Source organism: Ahaetulla prasina, chromosome 8 (assembly GCF_028640845.1).
Source record: "Ahaetulla prasina isolate Xishuangbanna chromosome 8, ASM2864084v1, whole genome shotgun sequence".
Lineage (NCBI taxonomy): Eukaryota > Metazoa > Chordata > Lepidosauria > Squamata > Colubridae > Ahaetulla > Ahaetulla prasina.
The window spans coordinates 91,531,564-91,551,775 of record NC_080546.1 but is presented as its reverse complement, the minus strand read 5'-3'; the positions used below and the strand labels follow the sequence as shown (position 1 = coordinate 91,551,775).

The window sequence follows — 20,212 nt, the reverse complement described above, 5'->3', positions numbered from 1 at the left end:
GTGATGAAGGAGCAGGACCCGATATTAACCATGCGTGTACAAGCAAAATGTTAGCCTGAAATACATCTGAAATCAAGTAAATGTATAAACAGTATAAATCCATTTTGGTAATATAAAATAAGTGAAACTTAGGATTATTATGTTGTTTTTATTTATCAGTAGAGTCTCTTGTTTAAAAGTGGGAGAAGGCATTTGGCATTTGTATTCGGAAGTATGCTTTTAATCCATGTTGGCTCCTTCTAAGAAAATGCAACTGGGCAAAATTGAACCCCCAGAGGTTTTTTTTTCCCCCAAACGGCCAAGGCTTTGCAAAATGTTTCATCACAATGACATTTCATCACAAAATATTCTGCCTTGAAACAAGATAGGCAGGAAATTCAGGAAGTGTCCTTCTGCGGTCAAACCATTTCAAGGTTGCCACCATTGCTCAGGAACAAACAGCCCTTTTTAATGGCACTCGTTTTATTCTGCTTAGTTTGGCATTAAAGCCATAAGAGTTTACGCAGGACCATCAGAAAGCTGGATTGTGATGGGTGGACAATTCGCTTTATTTTATATTTTTATCGATTATTCACTTTAACCATTAGAAGCAGCAACCAGGTTTTTTTTTTCTTTCAGGATACAGAATAATAGAGTTGGAAGGGATTTTGGAGGTCTTCTAGTCCAGGGGTCTCCAACCTTGGCAACTTTAAGACTTGTGGACTTCAACTCCCAGAACCCCTCAGCCAGCAAAGCTGGCTGAGGAATTCTGGGAATTGAAGTCCACAAGTCTTTTAAAGTTGCCAAGGTTGGAGACCCCTGTTCTAGTCCAATCCCGTTCCAGCACGAGACCCTATACAGGTAGTCCTCAACTAGTAATTGAGACCAAACCTTATGTTGCTAAGTGAGTTTTGCCCCATTTTCTGACGCGCCCTGCATTTTGCTGCCACTTCTCACGAATTATAATTATAATTATAATTATAAGGGGCGTGCATAAGAGCACAAAAGTGCCTACCTTCCTGTCCTATTGTTCTCTTCATTATATCAAATTAATATAGTTATTGCACATTTTTTTACTTATATATATCTTCAAGATATGTTGTTTTATCTATGACAATTGTTTGTGTATACCGTTGTGACAAAAAGAAATAAAATAAAATAATAATAAAAAAAGAATTCCTTCGTTTTCCTTTCAACCCAGATGCGAGGAAAAAGCTAAGGGCGGAGCTGGAAGCCAAGCCCCGCCCCCTCCTTGGCCCCGCCCCAGGGTTTCTACGCGCAGGCGCGAAGCTCCCCCTCCCGCCTCTCCCGAGCCCGGGGCGCATGCGCCCTCAGCCGTCCGACGCTCGAGCCCAAGAGTCAGCCGTTGCCTCCGCGAGCCCCCATGGCGGAGGCCGGCTCGGTGCTTTCCCCGGAGGCGGAGGCGGAGGAAGAGGCCGACGAGGAGCTCCTGCAGCTGGAGACGGAATCGCCGGCCGTGGCGGTTTCCGGACGGGCGGCGCCGACCGCCCCCGGCGGCGCCGTTCGCCTCCTCGCCGCCCGGGAGTCGTTCGAGACAGCCTGTGAGGAGGAGGAGGAGGAAGGCGACGGCGAGGAGTCGGAGCCGCTTCTGGGCGCGGCGGCGGGCTGGGGCCGGAGGGCCCGCGGGGGGACAGGTGAGCTGAGGCGTAGCCAAGGCAAAAGAGACGTTGACGGCTGAGGAAACGGGACGCGCCTGCGCAGAGGGAGGGGGCGTGGCCACACGTGGGATGCTGGTGCCGCGTGAGGAAACAACGCGCCTGCGCAGAGGAGGGAGGGGGCGTGGCCACGCGTGGGATGCTCTTGATGCTGCTGGCTTGGCTCTCCCCCAGGAGGAGGGAGGGGGGGGAAAGTACAGGCGGTCCTCGACTTACAACAGCTCGTTTAGTGACCCCCCCACGAAGTTTCAAAGGCACTGCAAAAAAAGGGGCTCAGGGCCGTTTTTCCACACTTACATGACCCATTGCAACATCCCCCTGGTCAAAATTTGGATATAGATAGCCCTCGACTTACAACCGCTTCGTTTAGTGACCGAAGTTACAGCGGCACTGAAAAAAGGGACCCAGGGCTGTTTTTCACAGTGACTGACCGTTTTGCATTCCCCTGGTCAAAATTTGGATATAGGGAGTCCTCGACTTACAACCAGTTCGTTTAGTGACCGCTCGAAGTTACAGCGGCACTGAAAAAAAGGGACTCGGCTGTTTTTCCACACTTAATGACCGCTTGGCTTCCTTCGTGTTCACGTGATCAAACTTTAGATAATTGGCAACTGGCTCCTATTTGTGACGGTTGCAGTCTCCCGGCGTCACGTGATTCCCTTTTACGACCTTCAGACAAGCCAAGCCCATTTGGTTAACAACATTGTTACTCGCTTCACAACTGCAGTGATTCACTTAACAACGGCGGCAAGGAAGGTCTTAAAGTGGAGCAAAACTCTCTTAACAAATCTTTCACTTAGCAATGTAAAATTTAGGTTCATTTGTGGCTGTAGAATCCAGGATTATCCGTCAGTTGGGTGGCCATGAACGGAAGGCGGCCTCTTATGGAGTCCCTGATTAGAAGTCTTAGCTGGGGGACTTTGGCCCAGTTGCTCTCGGCATGCTTGACAACCGCTTCGTATTTATGACGGTTGTGACACCCCCCCCCCCCCCGGTTTTGCGACGTTTGGACAAGCAAAACCAATGGAGAAATCAGATATGCTTAACAACCCTGTTGCTAACTTAACAACTGGGGTTGTTAAGAACTGTGGCAAGGAAGGTCGTAAAATGGGGGAAGATTCACGTAACAAATGTTTCAAGTTTGGGCTCGATTGTGGACGTAAGTCGAGGACTATCTGTATGTCACTTGGAAAATTGCAGAGACTACTCCTGGGAATTGTGTGTTGCTTGGAAAATTGCAGACTACTCCCGGGAATTGCCTGGAGTCGAGGCCGACTCACCCCTTGAGTGTAGTGATTAAGGCATCAGGGCAGAAACGGAGAGCCTGCCAGTTCCAGTCTCGGCTTATGCACAAAGCCCACTGGCTGATCTTGGGGCAGTCCCTCAAGCCCTGAATTAGGGGTGGGATGCAGCTGCTTTGGAGACCATATCCTTGCTCTTTGGGGTTGAAGGTGGGAGGACAACGTGGCTTAGTTAATCTTCTTTTTTTAAAAAAATAGGAGCAAAGTGTTGAAGATGGATGCATGCCTTGGGAATCGTATATGTGCTTTTTCCTTTGTTGCCAGTGTTATTGCGAGAATTGGTATTGTCCTAGGATCAGGAGGAAAAGGGACGCGGTGGCTCAGGGGCTAGGATGTTGAGCTTGTCGATCAAAAGGTTGGCAGCTCAGCGGTTCGAATCCCTAGTGCTGCCACATAACGGGGTGAGCTCCCGTTACTTGTCCCAGCTTCTGCCAACCTAGCAGTTTCGAAAGCACGTAAAAATGCAAGTAGAAAAAATAGGGACCACCTTTGATGGGAAGGTAACAGAGTTCCATGCGCCTTTGCTGTTGAGTCATGCCGGCCACATGACCACGGAGATGTCTTCGGACAGCGCTGGCTCTTTGGCTTTGAAACGGAGAGGAGCACCGCCCCCTAGAGCCAGGAACGACTAGCATGTATGTGTGAAGGGAACCTTTACCTTTACCTTAGGATCAGGAGGAGGAGAAAAGAGAAGAGAATGCAGAATTGAATTGAATTGAATTGAATTCTTTATTGGCTAAGTGTGATTGGACACAAGGAATTTGTCTTTGGTGCATATGCTCTCAGTGTATGTAAAAGGAAAAAGAAAAGAAAAAAAAGAGAGGAAAAAAGTACATTCATCAAAAATCATAAGATATAACACTAGTCATAGGTTACTAATAAGCAATCAAATCATACTAGGAAACAAACAGAACAATATAAATTGTAAAAATACAAGCAACATGGTTATAGTTATAACTGGGAGGAGATAGGAATAGGAAGGACGAGAAGAAGAATAGTAATGCAGTCTTAGTAGTTAATTTGACAGTGTTGAGGGAATTATTTGTTTAGCAGAGTGATGGCCTTCGGGAAAAAACTGTTCTTGTGTCTAGTTGTTCTGGTGTGCAGTGCTCTGTAGCATCGTTTTGCGGGTAGGAGTTGAAACACTTTATGTCCAGGATGCAAGGACATATTTTTACAGCCCTCTTTTTGACTCGTGCAGTATACAGGTCCTCCATGGAAGGCAGCCTGGAAGCAGCAGAGTAGAGTAGTGTACAAGACGAACTGGAGCCCATTGTTTCTTTTCAGGGAAATCCACTTCACAAGTTGGTGTTGAAGGTTGAAACTGAATCTCTATGCCGCGTTCAATATTAACGGTTTTCTATCTGGGTCTGATATGATTTGTTCCGCGTGCTGCCCTTGTGCCTATGGTGACCAGCCCTCGGTAATTGTCGAGTCAAATTTCCAACAACGTAGCTCTGTTATGCAAATGTAGCATCTGCAGTCCTGCACATATTATTTTGGAATTTCTATTGTGTCCTCGTATTTTTTCTTACTACCGGTAGGAAGTAAGCCAGTGAAGTGTATATTGAGAGATGAAGGTGTGTGTGTGTGGGGGGAGAAACAGAGTTTAGGAAAGAAAAAAAAAATCAGCTGACGGCACTAACTTGAAATGATTGTCGCAACACACACAGGAAATGTCGGAAGCATTGCTGAGATGAATTTCTTTGTGGATGATCCGGAATTTGCTGAAGTCATGCAGCAAGCGGAACAAGCCATCGAAAGCGAAGTCTTCCCGGAAAGAATCTCCCAAGGTTCCAGCGGAAGCTACTTTGTCAAAGACTCTAAGAGAGTGAGTGCCCTTGGCTTCAAGATTCTTTGCGGGTTTATGTTATAAAAAAAACGTTTGAATGGGTTTGTGGGGGAAAAAATTGCCATAGTCAAGGCTGAGGGTGCCTATCCGCACACAGCGATACCAGAACGAACAAGCGTGCAGCACTTTCTACTGCTGCATCTCCCTAGCAGGACTGCTAAATGGATTTGAGCAAATCCACCATTCGTTTGAGTATTGTGCACATGTAGGGATGTATCCCTTCCTTCGTTCTCTCCCAATATGCAGAAGTTTGTATTTCCTTACGATCTGCTATTAGGAGAATAGCAAATGCACAATCCTACTCTGTGCATAACGCTAAACAGCATGGACGGAGGGAACACTGGACTAAAATGTTCCCTTCTTTTTTGTTTGTTTGTTTGTTTGTTTATTTGTTTACATTTATACCCCGCCCTTCTCCGAAGACTCAGGGCAGCTTACAGTGTATAAGGCAATAGTCTCATTCTATTTGTATATTTTTTACAAAGTCAACTTATTGCCCCCCCAACAATCTGGGTCCTCATTTTACCTACCTTATAAAGGATGGAAGGCTGAGTCAACCTTGGGCCGGGCTTGAACCTGCAGTAATTGTTGTGTATATCTGAAGCTTTTTGGATCAACATTTCTTCACTTACCATTATTTGGAAAGACTTCATGATCAATTGTAAGAAAAGTCTCATTTTTGTCCCATAACAATTCTCTTGCCTGATAAATTAAGGCTCAGCGGTCTTTTAACAGGTGACTTATTTTCTGTAATGTGTTTCAAAAATCATGTCTGTAATCTGTATGAAAGTCTATGTGGTTGCTAGGAGTTGAAACCAACTTGATGACACAATTTATGTATAAGTGTGTGCATGCACACACACATTTTCCAACTTTAGATTCATAACTCCTGTTGATCTCCAACTCTCATAGTAGCTGTCCAAAACTGTCAAATATCTGAGTGATATTATCTAAAGAAGTTGGATTAGAAAAAGCCACGAGAGGCCAGGTTTGGTGTGGTGTTTTTTTGTGTGATATACAACTTGGAAAAATCTTCAGAAACTGAAAGGAATGAAAGCTGCTAAAGGATGCTAATCCATAAGAGCATTGCATCTTGCATCATCTTTCTGGGAAGCAATCTTTGTTTGGTTCTGGATCCATTTCCAGAACCTACTAAACAGTAAAATGTGGGTCATAATTATCTTTTGTGTTGTAATAATATAACTGAGTGGCACTACCTGAAGAGTCTTTTGCCTTGCTCAACAAGTTCTGGATCAGACAAAATTAAGGAAATAAATAAGGTTGCTTTATAGACAAGGGACGCGGTGGCTCAGGAGCTAGGACGTTGAGCTTGTCGATTGAAAGGTCAGCAGCTCGGCGGTTCGAATCCCTAGTGCTGCCGTGTAATGGGGTGAGCTCCCGTGACTTGTCCCAGCTTCTGCCAACCTAGCAGTTTCGAAAGCATGTAAAAATGCAAGTAGAAAAAATAGGGACCACCTTTGGTGGGAAGGTAACAGCGTTCCGTGCGCCTTTGGCATTGAGTCATGCCGGCCACATGACCACGGAGACGTCTTTGGACAGCGCTGGCTCTTCGGCTTTGAAACGGAGAGGAGCACTGCCCCCTAGAGTCGGCAACGACTAGCACGTATGTGCGAGGGGAACCTTTACCTTTATAGACAAGGAAAAGAGACTTCATAAATACTTGAAATATATGTGATACTCAGTGACATCAGATGGCATAAGAAATTTGGATGAAAGGATCTTAATAATAAATGCAATAAGTTTTTTAGTATAACTATTATCTTCCGTAAAGTAGCTCCATATTAAACTAGTGCTACAGCAGCTTTCCCTTCACAATTATTGCTATTTAGCCTAGGATTTTGTAGTAATTCCCATAGGAGACAAAAAAAGAGTTAGAGGAAATAAGGAAGCTAAATTGGAAACAATTGTCTATATAATGAATCCTGGCATGAAAACAAATGTTGCAGCTGTTTGCTCCAAAGCCAACTGCTAATGAAATCATTGTATTAGCAACCGGGCCTTGAAGTCTCTGACTTCAGACAATTCAGTGGTTCTCCTCGTATCCATGCAATCCCATTTTAAATTTCAGATCAATGTCTCCACCTTCTCCTCTTAAAGCCATTCATTATTAAAGAAGACAAATTGGTTCAGAATTTTATATAGGCTTGGCATATTTCTGTGCCTCTGGCTCCACGCCAGCCATCGATTGGCACTAAAACATAATGCTGTAATAGCATAACCAGTGAAACCTGCTCTTGTTTATCGTGACTTATCATTTAGTTGCTCAGCTTCAGCCCATTGGTTTTTGTTTTTTTTATTAGTCTGCCAGTATTTTATATGGCAAAATATTTGTATGGGTCGGACACGACTTCACAACTAACAACAATGGCAAAATATACATATTTCTTTTATGTACACTGAGAGCATCTGCACCAAGACAAATTCCTTGTGTGTCCGATCACACTTGGCCAATAAAAAATTCTCTTCTCTATCATCCTTAACTTTTAACACTATTAGAGGCAATATTTTAGTATATTTGGAAAATATGCAGTGATTGCTTTTCAGGGCAAGTAAAACTCTTGTCAGAGGTAAACTAATGGTTTTGTGTGTGTCTGTTCTTTTAAATCTCTTTGCTGTGAGAGTCAAAAAAATTGCTCGTTTTATTGCTCCTTCATGTTCAAAGTCAGGACTTACAGTAGCTGCCTTGTCCTCTCTTCTTTCCATCTGAAATCAATGGCAACTCCGAAACAATAGCATCACATTGAATGTTTTGATTTATTTTTGGAATGCTATTTATTCTGCTAATGGATATTGTATAAATAAAACATGCTTGTCTTATTGTGACTATGGTTTAAATTCTGTATGTATTTGTTTTGGAAGGTGAAGTTGCAAAAAAATATGAACCCTTTATATTTTGATGCTCGGCGTGTCTTTTGAATTTACATAACTTTTAACAGCTCAGAATTGTTAACTGAATCACTGCAATTGTTCAGTTACTTACACGGTTGCTAAGTGAATCTGGCCTTCCCCGTTGATTCTGCTTGTCAAGTCACAAATGGTAATCAACACGACTAGGAGAGGGCCACCGACATAAATATGAGTCAGCTACCAAGTGTCTGAATTTTGATTGTGTGACCTTGGGGATGCTGAAATTGTCATACGTGTGAAAAACGGCCCTAAGTCACTTTTTTTCAGAGCCGTTGTAACTTCGAACGGTCACTAAATGAACTGGACTACCTGTAGCAACATTGAATTTTAGATCACCAGGTAGCTTTGGACCAGTGGTCACCAACCTTGGCAACTTTAAGCCTGGCAGACTTCAACAAGCTGGCTGGGGAATTCTGGGAGTTGAAGTCCTCCAGGCTTAAAAGTTGCCAAGGTTAGAGACTCCTGCTTTAGACACCCAAGGCTTATCTTCCAAGCCCATTTTGTCTAGTGGAAATGAAGAAGCTGAGTTCTAGTCCCCCCGGAGGCAGGAAAGCCAACTTGGATGACTTTGGACCAATCGTTCTTTGTCAGAGTTGGATCTACGACTGCTCACTTTGGGACAACTCAGTGCGGGACTAGAGTTACACTAACATCAAAGAAACGGTGGAACGGAATCATTAAAGAAAGGATGCCAAAGGAGGGACAGAATGAAATGTAAAGAGCAGAATTAAAATATTTTTAAATTTTATTTTAAATAATTAAGTAGAATTGTTAACTTGTCCTGCAGCCAGTTGTCCCATTCTGGCCCAACTCACCTCACGGAGTTATTGTTCTGAGGAGAACAAGAGAAAGGAGCATTAGATATTTTTGCTACCTTGAGTAAACTAATAAAGGTGGGATGAAAAAATTAAAAATACATGTTTTTGTAAATTTTTCTATATATAACTAGCAAAGAAGTGCACACTTTTCTGATTCCTCTCCTTATGATTCCTTATTCATTCTTCCTTTCCCCCCCCTTCTCCTTTAGAAAAGTATTGGAGTGTTTAAACCCAAATCTGAAGAGCCTTACGGTCATCTCAATCCAAAATGGACCAAATATTTCCACAAAATCTGTTGCCCTTGCTGTTTTGGCAGAGGCTGCCTTGTTCCTAATCAGGGATATCTCTCCGAAGCTGGTGCCTATCTTGTGGACAGCAAACTAGGATTAGGAGTGGTGCCCAAAACAAAGGTAAGAGTGGTTTGCCACATCAATTGAGCATGAAGAAAAGAATTTCTGGTCAAAGCTGTAAAAAAAATGTTGAATAATTTTCAGACTGGGAGAATAGTTTTGACTTTTGGGGTTAACAGATGAACAGAGTTGGAAGGGACCTTGGAGGTCATCTAGTCCAAGCCCCTGTCCCCGCCCAAGCAGGAGACCCTATGCCATTTCTGACAGAGGGCAGTCCAGTCTCTTCTTGAAAGCCTCCAGTGATGAAGCTCCCACAACTTCTGAAGACAACTTCTGTTCCATGGGTTGATTGTTCTCACTGTTAGAAAATTCCTCCTTATTTCCAGGTTGAATCTCTCCTTGGTTAGTTTCCATCCATTGTCTGGCCTTCAGGTGCTTTGAATAGAATAGAATAGAGTTCTTTATTGGCCAAATGTGATTGGGCACACAAGGAATTTGTTTTTGGTGCATACGCTCTCAGTGTACATAAAAGAAAAGATATCTTCATCAAGAATCATAAAGTGCGGCAATGATAATCATAGGGTACAAATAAACAATCAGGAAACAATATCAGTATAAATCATAAGGATTGCCAGCAACAAGTTATAGTCATACAGTCATAAATGGAAAGAGATTGGTGATGGGAACGATGAAAAGATTAATAGTAGTGCAGATTTAATAAATAGTTTGACAGTGTTGAGGGAATTATTTGTTTAGCAGAGTGATGGCATTTGGGGAAAAACTGTCCTTGTGTCTAGTTGTTCTGGTGTGCAGTGCTCTGTACTGTCGTTTTGAGGGTAGGAGTTGAAACAGTTTATGTCCAGGATGTGAGGGATCTGTAAATATTTTCACGGCCCTCTTCTTGATTTGTGCAGTATACAGGTCCTCAGTGGAAGGCAGGTTGGTAGCCATTGTTTTTTCTGCCATTCTAATGATCCTCTGAAGCTTATGTCTGTCTTGTTGGGTTGCAGAACCAAACCAGACAGTTCTAGAGGTGCAGATGACAGACTCAATAATTCCTCTGGAGAACTGGATCAGCAACATTCTTCTTCTTTGGAAAATAGCTTGACCTCCTTCCTCCTCTCTGCGGCAGCCCCTCAAATATTGGAAGACTGCTATCGTGTCTCCCCTGGTCCTTCTCTTCCCTACACTAGCCAGGCCCAGTTCCCGCAACCGTTCATCATATATTTTAATCTCCAGTCCCCTCATCGTCTTGGTTGCTCTTCTCTGCACTCTTTCTAGAGTCTCAACATATTTTTTTTTATAGTGTGGGGACCAAAACTGGATGCAGGACTCTTAAGTGTGGTCTTACTAAGGTTTTATAGAGTGGTATTAGTGCCTCCCTTGATCTTGATTGCATTGCTCTATTAATGCAGTTTAGGATTGGCTTTTTTGCCCCCTGCTGGCTCATATTGCTCTTAGTGGGAGTTTGTGGAATTTGATGGAGTGTCAGTGCGAGACAGAAAATTAGCTTATGTGAGGGGCCCTTTCCTTTTTTGGCCTGGGGGTCCAATTGGAATTTTGTGTATATTTTATCGACATGCTGCTATAGATACAGAGCTGCTGATGTCACTCTTCACCATGCAGATTTCAGGGTGGATCCAGCCACTCCCTTTTCTCCCTTTACTACAGATAGTCCTCGACTTACGCCCACAATTGAGCCCAAAATTTCTGTTGCTTAGTGGCACATTCGTTAACTGAGTTTTGCCCCAGTTTATGACCTTTCTTGCCACAGCTATTAAGCAAATCATTGCACTGAAGTTAGTAACCCCTTTAAGTGAATCTGGCTTCCCCCATTGACTTTGCTTGTCAGGCGGTCACAAAAGGGGAATCCCATGGCCCCAGGACGCTGCAATATGTATGAACCGCTTGCCTGAATTTTGAACGCACGAGGATGCCAAAACTGTTAAGTGTGAAAAACGGTCATAAGTCGCTTTCTTTAATGCCATCGTAACTTTGGTCACTAAATGAACTGTCGTTAAGTCGAGGACTACCTCTGCAGCTTAATGAAGAGGTGGATACAACGAATCCAGTGTCGCCATGAAAATGTTAAACCTTGTTCCACCGTCTGTGTTTAAGGTTGTCTGGTTTGTAAGCGAGACGTTCAACTACAGTGCAATAGACCGTGCCAAGTCGAGAGGCAAGAAATATGCTTTGGAAAAAGTGCCAAAAGTTGGCAAAAAGTTTCATCGAATTGGACTACCTCCTAAGGTAAACCCTTGGCAATCCTGAAAAACGTTCCCCACTTCAATTTTATGCGGCTGGGGTGGGGTTGTTCTTCGCTTCTATTCCTCCTCTGGGATAATTTGTAAGTAATCAAGTATAAATAATAAGGAAAAGTTTTTACGTCGGATCCCAAAGATGTGTTCTGTCCTCCCTCGCCTCCATCCGAATGATGGCTTAATTAGCCGTCACTATCGGCTCTGGCAGCAGAATAGCCAGCGTCTGCCAAGAGCCTCCGTTATCTTCCACGACGCTGGTGAGTCACCTAGAAACAAACTTCAGCTCTTAATCAGTGGATTTGCCTGTTACAAAGAGACACAGCAGCTCTCGCTGTCTTTTTTATCCTGTGGGGTGTGGCTCCATGACTCAGCACTTCCTAGGCCTGCCCCACCCTTGCTTCTGTTGTTCCCTCCTCTCCTGCCTATGAAACTTAGGGTCCAACCAGGCATGATTGACGTCAGCTGGTTCTGAAGGTGTGGCCTGTGGGGGGGAAAGAGTCAGGGGACGGAGGCCTTATTATCTCCTCCACCTGGCCTGCTTCTGGCTCCTGGAGCTGAGCCAGGGAAGCCGGTGCTCCCGAGGTAAGTCCTGATGGCCCTTCCCCCTCACTGTCCAAGTCACTTTCTGGCAGGAGGGCCGGCTCGGGGGGGGGGGCAGAGACACAACAAGATGCTTTTTCAGGAGACAACTGGACTTTCTTGGGTTTTTTTTTCTTTTGAAGACGTTTCGCTTCTCATCCATGAAGCTTCTTCAGTTCTGACAGGATAGGGTTAGGGTTCCTTCCATTCCTGTATTATAAATCCTTGCCTTCCCCACCATCCGGTCAGAGCTGAAGAAGCTTCTCGGATGAGAAGCGAAACGTCTTCAAAAGAAAAAAACCAGAAAGGCCAGTTGCCTCTTGAAAAAAAGCACCTTTGGGACAACCCTGACTGAGAATCTCTACAGACTTTTAAGTCTGATGTAACATTAGAGACAGTGAAGTTTTGTTTAGCCCACCAAGAATCTGTGAAGCTAGAAGACTTCTTTCCTCAGTAGACTTTATTATTAGTTTTTAACTTAAGAAATGCAGAAAACACAGGCCAAACTCAGTCCTGTTTCTTGAATTCCCCACGCCTCAGAGGACTTTTGGGTCTTCGAGTCTCGAATTGCAGGCTCAGATTAAAAATACATTTTGGAAGGTGTTCTCAAGCCAACTGTAATTTGATAAGCCAGCGGTGGAATCTTCTTTCCCAATAAATGTTATTTTTATACCTATTGATTAAGCTCACGGCTGTGCTTAGGAAGGGCATTTGCTTTCAGGTCTTCATTTGCTTTCACGTATTCCATGCGTTCTGCCTCCAGGTCCATTTTGTAAATGCAGGTTTTATTTTAAATGGCAGGTTGGCTCCTTTCAGCTTTTCGTGGAAGGTTACAAAGAGGCCGACTATTGGCTCAGGAAATTTGAAACCGACCCCTTGCCTGAAAACACAAGGAAACAGTTTCAGTCCCAGTTTGAGAAACTGGTTGTGCTTGATTATGTTATCAGAAATACTGGTATGTAAAATAGGGTTTTTAAAATCACTATTATTCTTTTGATCTGTTCTGACGTTACCCTGGAATTCTGATCAAATTCACGTAGCGGAAAATGGGCTAGGAAATGTCCATGTTTTTTAAGGCTTAAATGGTATACATTGAATGATCACTGCCTTTAGGCTGGACCACAGTAGACGTAATATAGGTAGTCCTCAACTTACAACAGTTCATTTAGTGACCTTTCGAAGTTACAATGGCCCTGAAAAAACTGACCTAGGACTATTTTTTCACACTTAACGACCATTGCAACGTCCCCATGGTCACGTGATTTACATTCAGACACTTGGGATCCGGTTCGTATTTACGACGGCCGCAGTTTGTTTCAAAAAAAAAATGCAACCTGCAATTTGTTTAAACTAACAGGCCCAGATCTTTAAATATTACAAGCAATTTCACTATTGTATTTCATTGCCGTGACAGATTTTACTGCAGCGCCCTTGCCTTTGGTTTAATTGTGATTCTCCTTAATTTCTTTGAAGATAGAGGCAACGATAATTGGCTTGTGAAGTATGAAAAACAGAGCGATGGGACTGATCTTTCTGACAAGGTAGGACAAAGGGCTCTTCTGCAGGGATACAGTATGATCAATACTTCATGTGATTTGTGTTCAGTTATGTATCTGATTATGAATTTTATAAAGAATTCTTTCTTATCCCGTGTTCTTGTGGAATAAGATAGAATTAAATCATGTGTAATGTTTCCTCAATCATCAATTTTATATATTCTTGCTAGATGACCGCCGAATTATAAATTGGAAAAAATATTGCATGACATATATTGGGCAGGCTTATTATCAGGGATGAAATGCTCCCGGTTCGGACCGGATCGCCCGATCCGGTAGCAATGGCGGCGGGTGGTTTGGAGAACTGGTAGCAAAAATCCCTGCCTCCTCCCCATTCCCAGCTGAACCACGCTATCATCAGAGGTTTTTTTTTCTTTTTTTTTTAAATTTTAAAAGAATTTTTTCTTTTGTCGAAAAAATGCTTTTAAAAGTTAAAAAAAAGCCTCTGATGATCACATGGTTCAGCTGGGATCTTCAGAGGCTTTTAAAAGCATTTTTTCTACAATGTCTTCGGCCGAAGAGGTTGCAGAAAAAATGCTTTTAAAAGGCTCCTTTTACGATCCCAGCAGAGTTGCCTGATCGTCAGAGGCTTTTTTTTCTTTTAAAGGAAAAAAACAAACTTTTTGATCAGGCAATTCAGCTGGGATCATCAGAGCCTTTTAAAAGCATTTTTTGCAACCTCTTTGGCCGAAAAAGTGGTAGAAAAAATGCTTTTAAAAGTTAAAAAAAAAAGTTGGGCATAGCCACCCAGTCACATTACCCTCTCCCCACCAAGCCACACCCACAGAACCAGTAGTATCAAATTTTGCATTTCAACACTGCTTAATACTCTGTTCAAAGAATAGCTTTTGTTTCTGCGCTAAATAGGTGTGCCTTGATGACGTCTGAATTTGTTTTTTGTTCATTGTTTTCCAATAGGAGATCCAGTGGATTAATGAAAAGGAACCTATTATTAAAATTGCAGCCATTGATAACGGCCTCGCTTTTCCTTTCAAGCATCCAGATGAGTGGAGAGCATGTGAGTTTTTGAATTTTCCTAGACGAGAAGGCATGAGATTGCAAGTATTCTTATTAGCAGATTTTATTATATCTGCGGATGTTCGCTGAACAAAATTTCCGCTACCGGTTCTCCAGAACTGGTCAGAACCTGCTGAAACCACCTCTGCTGAAAACTCTGCTGGGATTTCCAGCTCTTGAGTAGATCCTCCCAGGATCTCTTCCCACCTCCCTGTGGCTCTTTCCATCTGATTAATGATCAAGTGATTATTTAACAACCCCAGCCTGGTATGCTGGGATTGTGCTCATTGACTGAAGCAGTCGCTTCAACTTGGCAACCAAGATTATAGTTCCAACTGTGGTCGTGAGTCAAAGATTACGTGCATAAGGAAATCGACTTCTCCTAATGTCAATTAATTGAACGCGACAACTGAAAAGTTGAAAATTCCACCTGTTTCTTCGGAAAGGTTTATTCCCTTCACGTCCCTTTTTGTCTCTTTCCCCTCTCTCAGATCCATTCCACTGGGCTTGGTTGCCACAAGCAAAGGTCCCCTTTTCTCAAGAGACGATAGATTTGATACTTCCTCGTATTTCTGACATGAATTTTGTACAGGATCTCTGTGAAGACCTTTATGAACTTTTTAAGGTAACTTTTCAGAAGTAACTTTTGGGCAAAACTGTTTAAAGTAGCACGGCAATGGGCAGAATGATGAGTACATTTGTGCATATTTGTTCTATTAGAACAGTTTTTCCCACGAATGCCGTCACTCTGCTAAACAAATAATTCCCTCAACACTGTCAAACTATTCACTAAATCTGCACTACTATTAATCTTCTCATCGTTCCCATCACCCATCTCTTTCCACTTATGACTGTATGACTGTAACTTTGTTGCTGGCAATCCTTACGATTTATATTGATATTGATTGTTTCCTGATTGCTTATTTGTACCCTGTGACTATCATGAATAGAATAGAATAGAATAGAATAGAATAGAATAGAATAGAATAGAATAGAATAGAATAGAATTTATTGGCCAAGTGTGATTGGACAATGAATTCAGTGAATTAATTTTGTGAATTAAGTGTTGTACCTTAGGATTCTTGATGATTTTTTCTTTTATGTACACTGAGAGCCTATGCACTGAGACAAATTCCTTGTGTGTCCAATCACACTTGGCCAATAAAAAATTCTGTTCTGTTCTGTTCTATTCTATTCTATTTTATTCATTCCATTCCATTCCATATTTGTTGTTCTAAGCTGTAAATACCGTGAAATATCAAAATATGGAAAGCTAATTGGACTTTGTACAAGCTTTTTAATGGTTTGGTATACTTTCTTATTATTTTAAGTCTGGTTATTTATAGGTGGATCTGATTTGACTTATGAAGGTTTCTCAAATCAATTTATTTTTCTTCCAATAAAGACTGACAAAGGGTTTGACAAAGCTACATTTGAGAACCAAATGTCTGTGATGAGGGGACAGGTAAGGAGATTTTCCTTTGGACGATGTGTTTTAAATTTGTATCTCTGCCTCATATATCATTGTTGCAGTTGCTTTTGGGTTAAGTATCGAATCTAGGTTTTTTTCCTTTCTAGACTTTAGTACACAACTTGTTTCATTAATTTTAAGTAGTCCTCAATTTACAATCACAATTAAGCCCAACATTTCTGTTGTTAAGTAAGACGTTTGTTAAGTGAGTTTTGCTTCATTTTATGACTTTTCTTGCCGCGTTTGTTAAATGGATCACTGCAGCTGTTAAATTAGTCACCCGGTTGTTAAGTGAACCTGGTTTCCCCACTGACTTTGGTCGTCAGAAGGTTGCAGAAGGGGATCGCCTGACTCCCCGGGACGCAACAACCGTCATAAATGGGAGTCAGTTGTCAAGATTCCGAATGTAAATCACGTGACCGTTGGTCATAAGTGTGGAAAAATGGTCCTTAGTCACTTTTTTCAGTGCCGTTCTAACTTTGAACGGTCACTAAACGAACTGTTGTAAGTCGAGGACTACCTGTATCATTGATGAAGATATTGAAGAATCATCATCATCATCATTATCATCTTTTAACAACCCCATAATTCTTTGCGGGATGGAGTCTCAGCAACTGAATGGAGCTAGCAGAGTGTTTTAATGGCCGGATGCCCTTCCCTGTTGCTAATGAGGAGTTTTGTTCAGCAGATACATTCTCATCGCGCCCAGAAAGAGATATATATGTGCTTCTACCTAGGATCGAACTCACAGTCTCCTGATTGCGAGGCGAGAGTTCCACCTCTAGGCCACTGCGCCACTCCAAGGTATTGAAGAATACTGGTCCTAAAACAGAGCCTTGGGGTCCCCCCACTGCTTACTTCCCTCCACGCAGACGTAGTTCCCTTAACTGCATAACAACTGTGTGTGTCTTGTGTCCATGGGTAGGGGTCTGCAAACTTGGCTCTTTAAAGACTTGTGGACCAACTCCCAGAAGTCCTCAGCAGCAAAGCTGGCTCAGGAACTCTGGGAGTTGAAGTCCACAAGTCTTAAAAGAGCCAAGTTTGCAGACCGTTGCCATAGGGAATGCCTAGCTTTTAAAATAGACGGTTTCTGCCAGCGTTAGGGCTAAGCTAAAAGTGCCATTTTCTATCTTGGCATCGTTCCTTTTTTTGCAGATACTTAATCTTACTCAGGCCTTAAAGGATGGCAGAAGCCCTCTCCAACTGGTCCAGATGCCTCGGGTGATTGTGGAGAGAAGCCACGGTGGCACTCAAGGAAGGATCGTTCACTTGAGCAATGCATTTACTCAGACTTTCCACAGCCGCAAGCCTTTCTTCTCCTCCTGGTAAAAGACAAGTTAAAAGACCTTTGGTTTAGCAAGATGGTCTACTACATAAAGATTTCCCAATATTTTTTTTCCTCTGCCGACCCCCTCCCCCATCCCTCCCTATGCTGGACTGCCAAAACCTCCGAAGTTTTATATATTGAATGTACTCCATTTACAGTTTATTTAAAATTGTGAAATTTTACATCAGGGAAACGAGGAGCTTGTCCTAAACTGTATTTTTTTATAAACGGTTCGACGTTGTTTTTTTTTGTTTATTTACTTTTGAAAAGGGGTTGTCGGGGGAGGGGGGAATAAAAGTTTACAGATGCCAAAGACTACTTTTGACTTATCTGAGGGGGGGGGGAAATAGATTTTGTTGCCTACAATATCAGAAATTATAATCTAATTTTTATAGAGAGGATTGAAACGCCTGGCCTTTTTATTCCACTACATAGTTGTCTCTCTGCCATCTTAACCTACTCCACAGGACCAATCCCACCCCACCTGCGTTTGGAAAATAAAGGGCTTGGAGGTGGGTCAAGGGCATTTTGATTGCGAGGAAACCCACCGTAATGATGTCATAGTTCTCACGCCTTCTTTGCATTGAAGGCAGGCAGTTCTAAGTGCAGCTTAGCATCTGCTCCACCGTGTATTGTTTGATTTGGGAAAGGAAGGGAGTACTTAGTCAGTGCATCTTCACCATAGTTGCATGCATAATTTACCGCACAGCCTATCTCTGCATTTTTAGCTACGAGCACCATTTGTACTAAAAACAGCAACAACAAAAAGAATTGACCATTGCCATTTACAAATGTGTGGCTTTTTTCTTTAGGGGATGCACGGTTTTAGGAACACAGTTCCCAGGTTTTCATGCCTTCTCCGTTTTTTTGTTTTCTGCGTAAAAAATAAAATAAAAATTGAGCCAGTTAGGGATAACTTTGTTGATGTTTAAAGATATCCTTTCGAAAGACACCTTTAACGTTGTTTTACTTAGTACCAAGAAGTGACACATTCCAAGGATTGTTGGTTTTCTGGACCAAGAACCGGCTGAGGGAAAACAAATGTTACAAAAAAGGAACATAGTTTTTTTTCTTCTTCTGAGATTATACCTATAGATAAATGCATGCTTTCAGTCTTGTGATTCTTTTGTCAGGATGATGAATTGGGGAAATACTGTATTTTCTTAGAACAATATTTCTGCTGCAATTTTGTCAGTGGCATTGGGGTTTTTGTAACTTTTACCAAAGCCCATTAAACTGACTAACTTGAAACCAAAATTCACTGGTACGTTACTGCCTCTTCCTAACACCACTATCTTGGTCTTGAGGAGATCAAAAAACGTGCAAATCAGAAAAATCATTTTTGATCATTTTGTTGTCAGGCGATTCCTCAGTTGCTCTAAACTTTGCATTTGGCTTTAGCTGATCACTTGCAAGAATGATAATCCATGTAACTTTACACTTACCAAGAATTTAGTAAAACTTCTTTTAAACTTCAGGGTTTGAAGCTCAAAACGTCTGTGTCAAAAATAGGGTGGTTTTCTTGTTAAAATTGTGCCTAGTTTTCTCAGAAATGCTGTATCTTTCTTTAACTGCTGAGCAATACCCCCAGCGTTCTTGCATTGCTGTTTCTTTTAATGTTTGTTGAACCAATGTAGCCTGTTGGGATAATTTACTTGATATTCTAAAATGCATAAGCCTTAATATTGAAAACTTATTGTATTGCGGGTTTATAAATTTATTCTGATTTCAGTTTTTATCCATTCCTGGAAACTATTTAAAAAGAAAAAAAAGGGGGGGGACGGACTTTGCTTTATCGAAACAATAAAGAGCCCGGTCTGTGCTGCTGCAGATCTGCCACAATTGTCCGCTTACGTTTAATCTATTGTTGGAGAGAAACATCTGGAACTTCTTAAGATGAGGTTCATTTTACCCATTTGTAGTATTTGTCCTGCTGCTATCTTCCATGTTCCTAGCACTCGGTATAACAAGACAACACTTTTAGCCAAGCCTGATCGTTTTATCATTAAAGTGAATTGTTTCAATTAAAAATCTTGCGTCTTCTGATCTTTTAACACTACCCGAAAAGCACGGCATTGCAAAGAGGATCTCTGAGGAGATCACCAAATCAACAGCAGCGGGCTTTCCTTTGAAATGATTGAAAAAACTGACTCCTGAATGTGATTTTTACAGATCGCAACGTATTAAGTCCTCTCTAATAGTTTGCATCTAAAAAAATGGCTTAAAAAAGGGGGAGCTCAATTCATTATTATTTTTTTACTTTATCCAAATCTTGGGAGGATCCTGATCTAATCATCATCATCTTCATTTAACGACCCCTGTTTTTTTTAACATTTAACGATCCTGATGTAATCACCATCGTAATTTGGCATGGAGGTTAAGGTGCTGGCTTAGAGACCAAGAGACCCTGAATTCTAGTCCTTACTTACCTGTACTCAATACAGGTAGCAAACAACATCTCTAGAAAACCAGCGAAATGTGTCTGTCTGGAAGATGCTAGAGTTAATTCAGACATTCGGGCAAGAATGGATTTGAGGAACGGATGCACGCGACTGAGGAAGTCCGATTCTTGTCCTTGTTTAAATCGCCTTCATGCAGCTTCAGTGGTTTTTTTCCCAACTTGGCAGTTTTTTCAACTCCCAGAATTCACTAGCCAGCTAGCCTAGGGGAATTCTGGGAGTTGAAATCCACCCCCCCCTTAAAAAGTTGCCAAGTTGGAAAAACACCGATGTAGCCTGCTTTCATGACAAAATAATAGCAAATAAATAAGCCAGTAATTGCTTACCAATTGCTACCAACCTGCCTTCCATTGAGGACCTGTATACTGCACGAATCAAGAAGAGGCCGTGAAAATATTTGCAGATCCCTCGCATCCTGGACATAAACTGTTCCAACTCCTACCCTCAAAATGACGCTATAGAGCACTGCACACCAGAACAACTAGACACAAGAACAGTTTTTCCCCCGAAGGCCATCACTCTGCTAAACAAATAATTCCCTCAACACTGTCAGACTATTTACTGAATCTGCACTATTATTAATCTTCTCATAGTTCCCATCACCCATCTCCTTCCACTTATGACTGTATGACTGTAAC

At 42.1% G+C, this 20,212-nt stretch overlaps 1 protein-coding gene across 1 annotated transcript; it reads left to right on the top strand.

The window, feature by feature from the left end:
• The first annotated feature begins 1,271 nt into the window (after positions 1–1,271).
• Positions 1,272–19,146, top strand: PI4K2B (phosphatidylinositol 4-kinase type 2 beta). Its single transcript, XM_058193224.1, has 10 exons — positions 1,272–1,634; positions 4,630–4,787; positions 8,764–8,964; positions 11,023–11,154; positions 12,546–12,699; positions 13,218–13,285; positions 14,219–14,318; positions 14,809–14,942; positions 15,723–15,782; positions 16,944–19,146. Exons 1-10 carry the CDS (start codon positions 1,364–1,366, stop codon positions 17,115–17,117), a joined length of 1,452 nt encoding a protein of 483 aa, XP_058049207.1. The 5' UTR covers positions 1,272–1,363; the 3' UTR covers positions 17,118–19,146.
• Positions 19,147–20,212: the final 1,066 nt, after the last annotated feature.